Genomic DNA, 10646 nt, shown 5'->3' with positions numbered 1-10646 from the left:
ATTCTTAGCAGATTCCACATGGAGGATTCATGTCAACACCGATGATCACAACTGAAAGAAGCTTTATGTTTCGGATTCTGAGTTGGTGGATCCCACATTGTACAGGCAGCTGATTGGTTCCTTGATGTTTTGGTCAACAATAGACCAGATATTTGTTTTGCAGTCAACACGATGAGTCAGTTTAGTGTGAGCCTAGGAAGGTTCATTGGGTGGCTGCAAAACAACATTTTGCGGTACTTGCAGGGGACAAAGGATTATGGTCTGGACTACAGGCAGGGGGATGGAGTGAGACTGGCAGGTTATACTGATTCTGATTGGGCAGGTTGTGCTTCTGATAGGAAGAGCACTTCATGGTGTTGTTTTGGGTTGGGTTCAGCAGTAGTGTCATGGTTCAGCCGGAAGCAGCAGTCAGTAGCATTGAGTTCAGCAGAAGCAGAGTATATGGCAGCCAGTCTAGCTAGTTGTGAGGCCATCTGGCTTCGCAAGATGTTTGGCTTATTTGGTCAGCCGTTGAGACCTTCAGTGATTTACTGTGATAATCAGAGTTGCATTAAACTCACGGAGAATCCAGTATTTCATGACAGGTCAAAGCATATTGGGATCAAATATCATTTCATCGGAGACTGTGTTCAGAAGGGAGCTGTGAAGCTTGAGTATATTCCCACTGATGAGCAAGTTGCAGATATTCTTACCAAAGCCTTACCACGGGGCAAGCATGACTACTTCAGAGACAAGATGGGTGTGGTGAAGAACACCCTCCTCGGTAAGAGGGAGTGTTGAAATTTGGTACCGGAGGACAGGTGGTTCCCTAAGACTTTGATCTTTGGCCTAGGGAAAAGTGTCCAAAAAGAATTTAGTTTTTGTCCTAAAGTGACTTTATAATTTTTATAAAGTCAAATCTAATTTAAAAGTGACTTTAAGTGATAAAGTTACTAAAGTCTAATTTTAAAGTGACTTTATTAAAGTCAATGTAAAATTAGAAATGAAAAGTGACTTTGGAAATAAATGACTAAGTGGGTCTTTATTAAAGTGGGGTGAATTAAAAAATAGAAAGTGAGATTTAAATGAGCATTTAATCTCAACCCTAGATCTCAATCTATCTCAGCCATTGGATTTAGGGATCACCCAAAAGTCACTTAGGGTTAGATTAAAGGAGGAAAATGAGGAAAAGGTCATTCATTCTTTCATGAGCAGATTGAGAGAAGGAGAGCAAGAGAGCAAGGGAGATTTCTGGACAGGGAGGAGAAGGAGACAGCAGCTTGGCACACATTCCAAGGCAGCAGTTTAGAAAATCCATACAGCTGAGTTAGCACACAATGAAAGGTAGATTTTGGCACGATTTTCTAGAAATCCGTACAGCTGTTTGCACAGAAATCGAGGAGCAGTTTGCTGGCACATTTTCCAAGGAAATCCATACAGCGTATAGCTGTTTTTTTGCACGCAAATCGAGGTCCATAGAGCGTATTTATTGCAAGTCGTACAACAACATTTAAGGTTGAAAGTGGGCACGAAAATCGAGGAGGCCGTACAACATTTATTGCTGTCCTATTTTGCTGTTTGCTAGTATTTTCCAGTTCGCTGTGAGGCACGGAAAACGAGATAAGTTGTAAAATTTGCTTGCTGATTTTTGCTGAATATTTCTCACTGTAAAAGCATTTTTCAGAAATAAGAAAGAGCTCTCGAACTGGTTTTCCCCAAGAGTTGTAGGAGGTTTTTCCAGAGTCACCTTGACCAAAAATCTCTGTGTTTAAATGTGTTTTAATTGTTGTTTGTCGCTGCTGATTTTTATTTCTGCATTTTCCAGCATTCTGTAAAATTTCCAGAATTTGTGTTTTCAGCAAAAATTTATTTTGTCAGTTGTTGAATGCATGGATATGGGAAAGGGCGTTTAACTATATGGGAGAAATAAGGTGAAACTGAAAACCAGGGTGAGAAATGAGAAATTTTTACAAAAAGATTAGTTGAAGCTTCAATACCCATGTAAAGGTTGATGCTCAGGGAAATCACTTTACCTATATCATTCTTATTCCTGTTTTTGCCCCTATCGTGGTGATAGCAACAGTTGATTTGGATCTCTTTCTAGGCCTCCTGGTACAGCAGAGTGGAGGGGATTTTTGAGGAAAAAGAAAGACATCCATGTCGTGTATTCAGCTTCTGAATACCCACATGGGTGAAGAGGAAATCGAATCGTTTTTTTTTTATCATTTCTAGTGTTTTCACCAGAAAACCCTCAGGGTTTCAGCGGCAAACAACCTTCAATTAAGGGTTAGAGTAATCGAAGCTACAATAACCTGCAAATACGAGGAAAATGTATCCCATGTCCTTGCACAAGGCTGTACTGGGGTTGTGGGCAACATGGGCATCCAAAAAGCAAGAATGGGCATTCTTGCTTCACTGTGAAAGGCAACAACCAAGAGGCAACAACGATTTCTTTGCATGCACTGTCATCTGTAGATTGTCATAAACATTGCCATTTGCATACCCTTTCTTTATCTTTCTCGCGTCTAGAAACATCGCTTCAAATTCATGGACGTTGTATTCTACTTGAAATGGTGTCATCATTTAAGTTTTGATGGAAATCAGGCCGCCCCTTGAACTCGCCAATGCACATAATCTGCATCTTGAGGCCGAGGTCGCCTGCAAGGGACGCCATGTGAAGGGCGGAGGGACCCAGATAAATCCTCAGTTCCTATTATCGTCAGATTATTCTTTTTAAACATGACTATGAATAACAATTCCAAAATCCTCCATTTGAGCATTTGAGCATCACCATGGATTTATAAGCTCTGAAAATGCTAGAAAGTATTAAAACCCTAAATGACAGTTCCAACCAATAAATATATTGTTACATACGAGTGTTTGAGGAGATTACAATTTAGAACTAAAGTCTACAAGCAGGCCAATTTGTATATCTAGTAAAGCCATTTCGAAATGAAAATTCTACACAACCTATTCCGTAAATTTATTAAAGCCATAATTTTCCTTTCTTGATCTCTGAAGGTTTTTTTAGTTTTAAGTAAATGATAGTCCCAGTCCGGTTAGATTTTATTTGTTTGACTTGTAGGATCATCCGTCTAAAGGAGGATGCTCTAGTGCGCTTATCTGTGGGTGAGAAAAACACAATTTATTCACTTCCTTTTACCCTGATCCTAATCTTCCAGGTTTGTGAATCCACTGATATCTACAATCATTATATCCAGAGTAATTAATCTCCCAGGTTTGTGAATCCACCGATATCTAAAATCACTATTTCCAGAAGAATTTTTATTGATTATGTTTTTAAATGAAAAATATTATTCAGGGTAAAAGCAAATATTAAAAATCTAAAAATCTTGTGAAAAGCAGTTAAAAAATAAAACCCCTCTGAAAAAGTGAAAAAATTTACTGATGAATAGGGTTACCTGTCAAATTTAACCCTAAAAATTTACTGATGAGTAGGGTTACATACCTGGAAAGCCATCCTCATTCCTTCTAACCCTGATTCCTTCTCCCAAGCCCGGCTGATTCGTTGAAGTACTTGGCTCTGTTAGGGCCATCGAGGTCTTTGATATCCACCACCGAATACTCAGGGAGTAAGAGACGTCAGACATCCGAGGACGTTTTCTTTTCCTTTGTGTATTGAAGCTTACTGCCCGTCCTGCACTGAATATTTCTATGCTCCTGAATATAGCGATTCCTCCAAAATCGAAGAACCGCGTGTGGAACCCCAGACCAGCGCATCGTCCAGCCATGCCCTGCCTGGGAGACGAGGGCTGCTCAATGAACAGCTGGCTAGCTGTGAGTGGCCTTCGACAGAGGACTAAGGTCGGTGGGGATCCGTCCCTTAACAGAACGCCTTTGGCCTAAACATTCCATTTGCTGTTTATCATTCTTCATAAGTAAGCCAAAAGCAAGAGTCTAGTTCTACCATCATTCATTTTTGTGTGTTCAAGAGGAGAAATGGCAACCAAACGCTCTTGTTGCATGCGCTTCTCCTGCGTTTCTTCAGCTTCATCAGATGAAAAGGGACAAGATCCCACTTCAGTAGGTACTCGGAGCTGGCCTTCTGCAATTGATAATACAATAGGTACAATGTTTTGATAGCGCAACGGATTGAATGTTTTTATTTATGTTTATGGATATTATTATTAAGAATAATATAGTCATTTCACAGAAGGCCCTTCTGCTGCTACAATTTGCGGCCATCAGCGCATGGTTCTGCAAATTATAATACTGATGCTGATGGCGATTGTGATTGTGCAGAAACTCTTCCAGGAGCTCCCAAGCGCACTGAAGCTCCAATCCCTGGATCTTCTAAAATTGTTTCAATGAAATATGAGATAGAACATGTTGATGTCAATCTCAATGTTTCAGGAACCCATCAGTGCGATAAAGCTCCAGTCTCCGAATCTCTGAATCTTCTGCGGAAATCTGAGGGAAAAAACGTGGATGTCAATCTCAATGTACCAGGAGCCCCCCAGTGCAATGAACCTTCATCCTCGGGATGTTCTATTGTTTCAATGAAATATGAGGGAGAAGATGTGGATGTCAATCTTAGCGTTTCAGAAGCCCCCTGGTGTGATGATGATCCGTCCTCTTCTTCTTCCAGAGGTGCGACTAAATCAGATGTCATTAACACCATATTACATAAAGATATTGAGGAAATCGACGAGAAAAAAGTGGATGTCAATCTCGATAACCTTATGGAGCACATATCAGAGCTTTTGAAACTGAGAGAGGAGGTACATCACAATCTTTCATATCCATCCGAATTATATTATAATTATATTATAATTAGATTGTGAATTATATTATTCGATAGTATTATAATTACTGTGTGATATCAGATTTGAAATATATAATTCATTTCGTGCTTTTTCTTAGGAAATGCTTCGAAATAAAAAAGCATCGAATCCCAGCAATTTCCCTTGGCCTGATGTTCCAGGCTTCAAGAAATTAAATGCCATATTGTCATGGGGAACCGACTTGAAGAACTTTAAGGAGTTACTGTCATCGGGATTAGATTTTGCTTCTAAATTGGTGTGTATAATTAGTCCTCATTGAGAGGTTCATCACTTGCAACAACTAAAACTGAAAGTGGAGCATAATTATATTAAAGCCCAAATTTCTTTTCTTTTTTTATGGTGTTCAGAAAGATGTTATATCTGGACCTGTTACCACATTCCTAAAGGATATAGGGCAGGTAAGCGTTGTTACTGCAGGACTTCTCGTGGTCGCATATACTTTGGAAAGATGTGACGATCTTTCCACCAACAAAGAAAAGTGTTGGGCTCTTATAAAAGAAATGAGTTATGTGGACACTGTTGTTAAAAGATTCAAGGAAAGCCCCAAAGCAACGCAGGATGTAATCCAAGATGCAACAGCATTGATAGTTGAAGGGGCGATCATGTGCTGTACTCGGATTGACCGTTCCACCTGGAAAAGGTAAATACTCAATATTCTGTGGTTCATCTTATTTACCACGCTTTGTATGAAGTACAGGGCTGTTGTCATAGTCAAATGCACAGAGAGCCCATGGTTAACATTCAAAGATATGAAAGAGTGTTTTTCATGGAATTTCATTGCTTGATTGCAGCTTCTTCTTAACGTCCAAAAACAAAGCCGAGTTGAGTGACATTAGCCAGAAGTTAAATGTCAAATACATGCAAATTAATATCGAAATCGGTTTTCGTGTTTTAACCGCCATCGAGTGCAAGGGGAGGTCCCCTTTGTCGAAAAAATGTCCTACACATGCTGGTAAATGTGTTGTTAAGTTAATTTATTTCATATTTAAGTTAATTATTAATATTATTTTACTATGAATTACCTTAAATATGGATCTGATGTTGAAAACTGTTTCAACAGTTGGAATCGAAAAGTCGGTGACAGAGGTTCTTGATCTTTTGGAAATTGAAAGTGACCAGAATGCTGTCACGGTTATACTCCATGGTTTCGGAGGGATGGGTAAAACCACTCTTGCAGATGTGGTCGTTTCAGAAGTTGGGGGCAGTAGATATTCCAAGGTTCGGCTGTTTGAAGACATAGAGCCAACTGGTGTTATAGAAAAATTGCAAAAACAAATATTAGAAAATTTGATGGAACCTGGACAGCCTATTCCAAATTTTAGCACGTATGAGGATGGACGGCGAGAGCTGGGAGAAAGGTTAGAGAAAGTGGAAGCTTTCGCTACATTGATAACGTTTTGAAGGGAGATGCGCTTAAAAAGCTTTTGCCACAGGATATGAGTAGAGCAAAGAAGGTGAGGCTCCTCCTTACTGCACGTGACGAAAATGTGAAGAATGCATGCCCAAGGCCGTGTACAGAACCCAAAATCTATAAGATGGAGGGCATTCAGGATCAAGAAGCATTGATTATTTTAAAGAAGGAAATAAAGGATGGAATAAACTATAATCAATTCAATGACATCATACACACATGTGGCGGGATTCCCCTCGTGTTAACATTAACAGCACCATTCATAGGTCGCGCAAAAAATGAGGAAGCTTATTCTACACAAGTGCTTCAGAAAGATAAATGGTCCAGTGAGGCCTTTGAGGAGATGCGCTACGCCTTTGCCTACGATGCTCTTCCCCCTGATTGTAAAGATCCATTTTTAGACTTCTTGTTCATTTTTCAAAGGATGGGCTTGGGACAGTGTGGAAGATATTGTGGGACAAGATAATCTGGAAATATTAGAAAGCAGAGCGCTTGTCACTAGAACCAGAAATGGCGTTTCAAGTGTACACGATGTCATCTTAACACTTGCTCGCCAAATGTCAAGGAAGCAAATGTCAAGGAAAGAGTCAAAAAGGAAAGAAAGTGTACACGATGTCATCTTAACACTTCTCGCCAAATGTCAAGGAAAGAGTCAAAAGGAAAGAAAGTGAGAAAGACATTCACGAGTGCAAGCAAACTTAAGGAGTTCCTCCAAGAGGAGGTAACAAATTATGAACGATATACATGTTTGTTTATACCGTCTTTGTTTTTTATTTTAATTTAACTATACTCTATAATGGCATGCAGAATGCTCATCAGATAAAAGGCATCTGGTTAAGTGATAATAAATATGCATTGGAAATATCTGTAAAAACCCTCAACTTAATGCATAAATCATTGAGAGTTGTTCAAGTTGGGAAATTGGCAAAGGTGGAGGGCAAGTGCAGTGAAACATTTAAGGAGTTGGTATTTTTTGAAGCGAAAGTTCCCCAGTTTCCGTTTCATGATGGGTCAAAGTTAAAGCAATTGAGGTACCTCAGTTATGAACCCAATGACTTCAAGCTATCCAAGGCAAGTGATTCTTTTTCCCATTCACTTTTCCTGAGAAAATTGATTCTACGTAAGTAAATGTTTTACTACTTTTTAATGGTTTCATATGATTGTAACGTATAAGCACATAACTTGCAGATGCCTTCCCGTTTGAGACACATGGAATTTGATGGAAGTTCACATTTTCATGTATTTCAAATCTTTTCCAAGCATCTTCAACAACTTGGACATTTTGAGAATACTAAGATTGGTCAACTCTTCAAAATTGAAAAATCTCCCTGAATTGGGTGACCTAGTAAATGGTTTGCAGGAACTATCTTTTTCAAATTGCAAATCCATACAGAAACTGCCAGGTTCAATTTCAAAGCTTCGGTATTTACGGATACTGAAAATGGATAGCTGTTCAAGTTTGACTGAGTTGACGGTTGATTTCGGATCGTCGACTTCTCTGCAAGAACTGGTACTGAAAAGTTGCTCAGAATTAAAAAGACTCCCAGATAGTGTCGAGAAGCTTTCATCTTTGACATCACTGAATTTATCACAATGCGGCAGCCTATTAAATCTTCCCCACGGCTTAGGAAAGTTAACCTGCCTTCTTGAATTAAATTTAAAGAATTGTAATAGCCTAGAAAGTATTCCATTAAGTGTTGGAGAACTGAAGCTTCTGTGAGCCTTGAATTTGGAATACTGTCGTACTCTAAAAGAATTACCCGATGGGTTTTGTAACCTCTTCTTTATTACAAATCTTTCATTTAAACGTTGTGCTAGCCTTGAGAAGCTTCCAGATGGGTTTGGTAAATTAGAAAGTTTCAAAGTGCTGGACATGACTGGCTGTGAAAGACTACATAAGCTTCCGGAAGGTTTTGGTCAACTCAAAAATTTAGAGGTGTTGGTTCTTGAAGATTGCAGCGAGCTTAGAAAGTTATGCAATGACTTTCACTGTCTTTCCTCGTTGCAACGTCTACATTTGAGTAGTTGCAAAAGATTAGAGAAACTCCCTGACGACTTCCATTTCCTAACCTCATTGCAACAGCTACATTGGAATGGATGCGAGAGATTGGAGAAACTCCCTGAAGATTTCCATTACCTAAACTCATTGCAATTTCTAGCTTTGGGTGAGTGCCCCAAGCTAGAAGGGAAATCAATGGACCACATGGCAAAGATGAACACATTACAAGTTGTGGCCATCAGGAAAAGCGAAGAGTTGGTGAAGAGATGGGCAGTCAAAGTAATGGCCATGGATCATCGTCTTTGTTAGTTATTTCAAAGGAGGTGAGCATACCATCTATTCACATTTATGATAAGTATATAATCATCATTCATAAAGTGAATTTTAGATAATGACTTTTTATGATAAGTATATAATCATCATTCATATAATTGTTTTTATCTCAATTTTTTTTCTAATAGTTTGTTCCACCAACAAATTTTCCAGGATCCGTCCATTTCAGAGAGTAATAAAGAGAATATCAAAAACAGTATTTTATCAGAACTTGATGACCTGCTTGGGGAGAGCCATTCCATCTGTCTGATCTTCCACCAAACACCTCCACCCTTCTCATATATGATTTCGATCCAGCTACGGACCAATTCCCGTGGCCCTTAGTTGAGGAGACGGTAAACGATGGAATGCAAATAAAAATAATATATATTGGTCCACACTTTGATTGGTTGCCAACGAAAGTCAAAGATACCATATTTGTGGTCCATCTGTCGGAAAGTCGTACAGTAGATATTCTCAGGAATATGTGGGTTACAAGAGAAGGAGATGTTGTTGATCATGAGAATGATCGTTGCTACCTTTTGATGGATACGAAGATGGTGAGGGATGGCAACAGCGATAATTATCGCCCTTGTTCCTGTTGGAGATTTTTGAAAGCAAGTGAATTGGAGGAATTTGTGGTAGTTAACTCTAGGAAATACAGATGGTTGAAGCAGCTCGTAGAAACGGATCAAGAGAATAATGCAGATTTGTTAACAGAATTGTTTGCACCTCAAGGGGACGAAACCACTCCAGTCTTTCAAAAGAATGAGTCATCACAGCAGGTACAAATGCCTCAAACCTACAAGGGCAGAGTAATATTTTACTTTTAACCGAATTAAGCAATTTTTTACTTCGTTTAACAATTTTCAATTCTACTTTCAGTCATTGCGCTCGTTTATTTTGTTGGTGAGACCATTGGATGATCGAACTGAAAATTTTGTTACTACTTGTCTATCTGTATAAAGTAATTGAAACTTTTACTTCATTTAAAAATTATCAATATCACTTTAGTGTTATTTATTCAGCTTAGGATGTTAGGAGAGATGGGTGTTATTTATTCAGCTTAGGATGTTAGGAGAGATGGGTGTTATTTATTCGGCTTAGAATGTTAGGAGAGATGGGTGTTATTTATTCGGCTTAGAATGTTAGGAGAGATGGGTCTGATCCTCAGAGCTATTAGTTCATGGATCTTTTCCACTAAGGCTAGATGTTGATTTACTTTATGTATTGTATTTTTTTTAGGAGATTGTTTGATTCCTCTTGTATATATATATATATAAGTGTACTCAACAATCCGTTTGACTTATTTTGTGATCATTAGATATAAATTTAATTATCTTATCTTATCTTTACTTATTGGTTTATATTGTTGATGGTGTGCTCGATTATTTTGTGCGTAACCTGTGTAGGCTCCAACCGAAAACTCCGAACGGAAAACTACTTATGGAGTTGACCAATTGAAAGGAAAAACTATTCTTTTAGAAATGAGGCCACCCAACTCCTTCTATGACATTAGCCTTCCGCTTTTGAAGGCAATGTACCTTGACGAAAAAGAGAAACTTGATCTTGAAATTATATCCATTCCTCTTGTGGAGCCAAGCGAGAAATGTTATGTATTTGATGTATATGAGCAGTTTTCAAGAGAAGTTCCTTGGTTTGTTCTCCAAAATTCATGGATGGTAATAACAAGAGTAGTCGAGTTCTTTTTTGAGAACCAGTGTGGATGGGGAGAAAGTGATGTATCTGAAAAATGGTATCCAACTATAAATTGGATTGTAGAACCAAACGGGAGAATCACCTTTTATAGACCTTCTATATCCCTTCTAGATAGGGGAGAATCGTTTAAGGTTCTTTTTAACCATCTACAAAGTGCATCATAACAATCCAGAAAAGAAGAATGGGAACAACTAAGGAAGATGTCGATTTCAGAGTTTCTTTTCAACCACTTAGAAATTGTGTCAGTTCAGGTAAATAATTTTACTTGTTTTTCCATTATTATATAATTTTAACAATGATAATAAAGGAAAATTAATAATGAATAGATGACAGGTAATTGATTTTCAAATATAATTTTTATTTTGTTCTTTCTTTACGAGTAGGTGAAAAAGCTGGAAAATTGCTATGCTGGTATAGCGGG

General features: G+C 38.4%; 1 protein-coding gene across 5 annotated transcripts; it reads left to right on the top strand.

Annotated features, from left to right (window-relative positions):
• The first annotated feature begins 3482 nt into the window (after positions 1–3482).
• Positions 3483–10411, top strand: LOC149195455 (uncharacterized). 5 transcript variants are annotated; one of them, XM_089405296.1, is made up of 10 exons: positions 3483–4023; positions 4243–4721; positions 4864–5019; positions 5132–5424; positions 5576–5736; positions 5845–6916; positions 7003–7266; positions 7384–8517; positions 8681–9291; positions 9919–10411. In XM_089405296.1, exons 2-6 carry the CDS (start codon positions 4308–4310, stop codon positions 6183–6185), a joined length of 1365 nt encoding a protein of 454 aa, XP_089261422.1. In that variant the 5' UTR covers positions 3483–4023; positions 4243–4307; the 3' UTR covers positions 6186–6916; positions 7003–7266; positions 7384–8517; positions 8681–9291; positions 9919–10411. The 5 variants fall into 5 exon arrangements, with proteins under 5 accessions (XP_089261422.1, XP_089261420.1, XP_089261418.1 ...); XM_089405294.1 differs by having other exon boundaries at positions 3483–4027; XM_089405292.1 differs by having other exon boundaries at positions 3483–4066.
• Positions 10412–10646: the final 235 nt, after the last annotated feature.

The sequence above is a fragment of the Pinus tabuliformis genome, chromosome 2_2 (genome assembly GCF_031772625.1).
Source record: "Pinus tabuliformis cultivar Carrire ecotype Pingquan chromosome 2_2, CPIR1, whole genome shotgun sequence".
Lineage (NCBI taxonomy): Eukaryota > Viridiplantae > Streptophyta > Pinopsida > Pinales > Pinaceae > Pinus > Pinus tabuliformis.
The sequence above is the reverse complement of the archived record's forward strand: the minus strand, read 5'-3'. Positions and strand labels throughout refer to the sequence as shown.

Bases quoted from the DNA above. Each gene is read 5' to 3' on its own strand.
- LOC149195455 (XM_089405292.1), top strand. From the start codon at position 3,940: ATGGCAACCAAACGCTCTTGTTGCATGCGCTTCTCCTGCGTTTCTTCA. The intron at 4,067-4,242 runs GTACAATGTTTT...GTGATTGTGCAG, and splicing joins TGCAATTGATAATACAATAG to AAACTCTTCCAGGAGCTCCC. The intron at 5,425-5,575 runs GTAAATACTCAA...GCTTGATTGCAG, and splicing joins GACCGTTCCACCTGGAAAAG to CTTCTTCTTAACGTCCAAAA.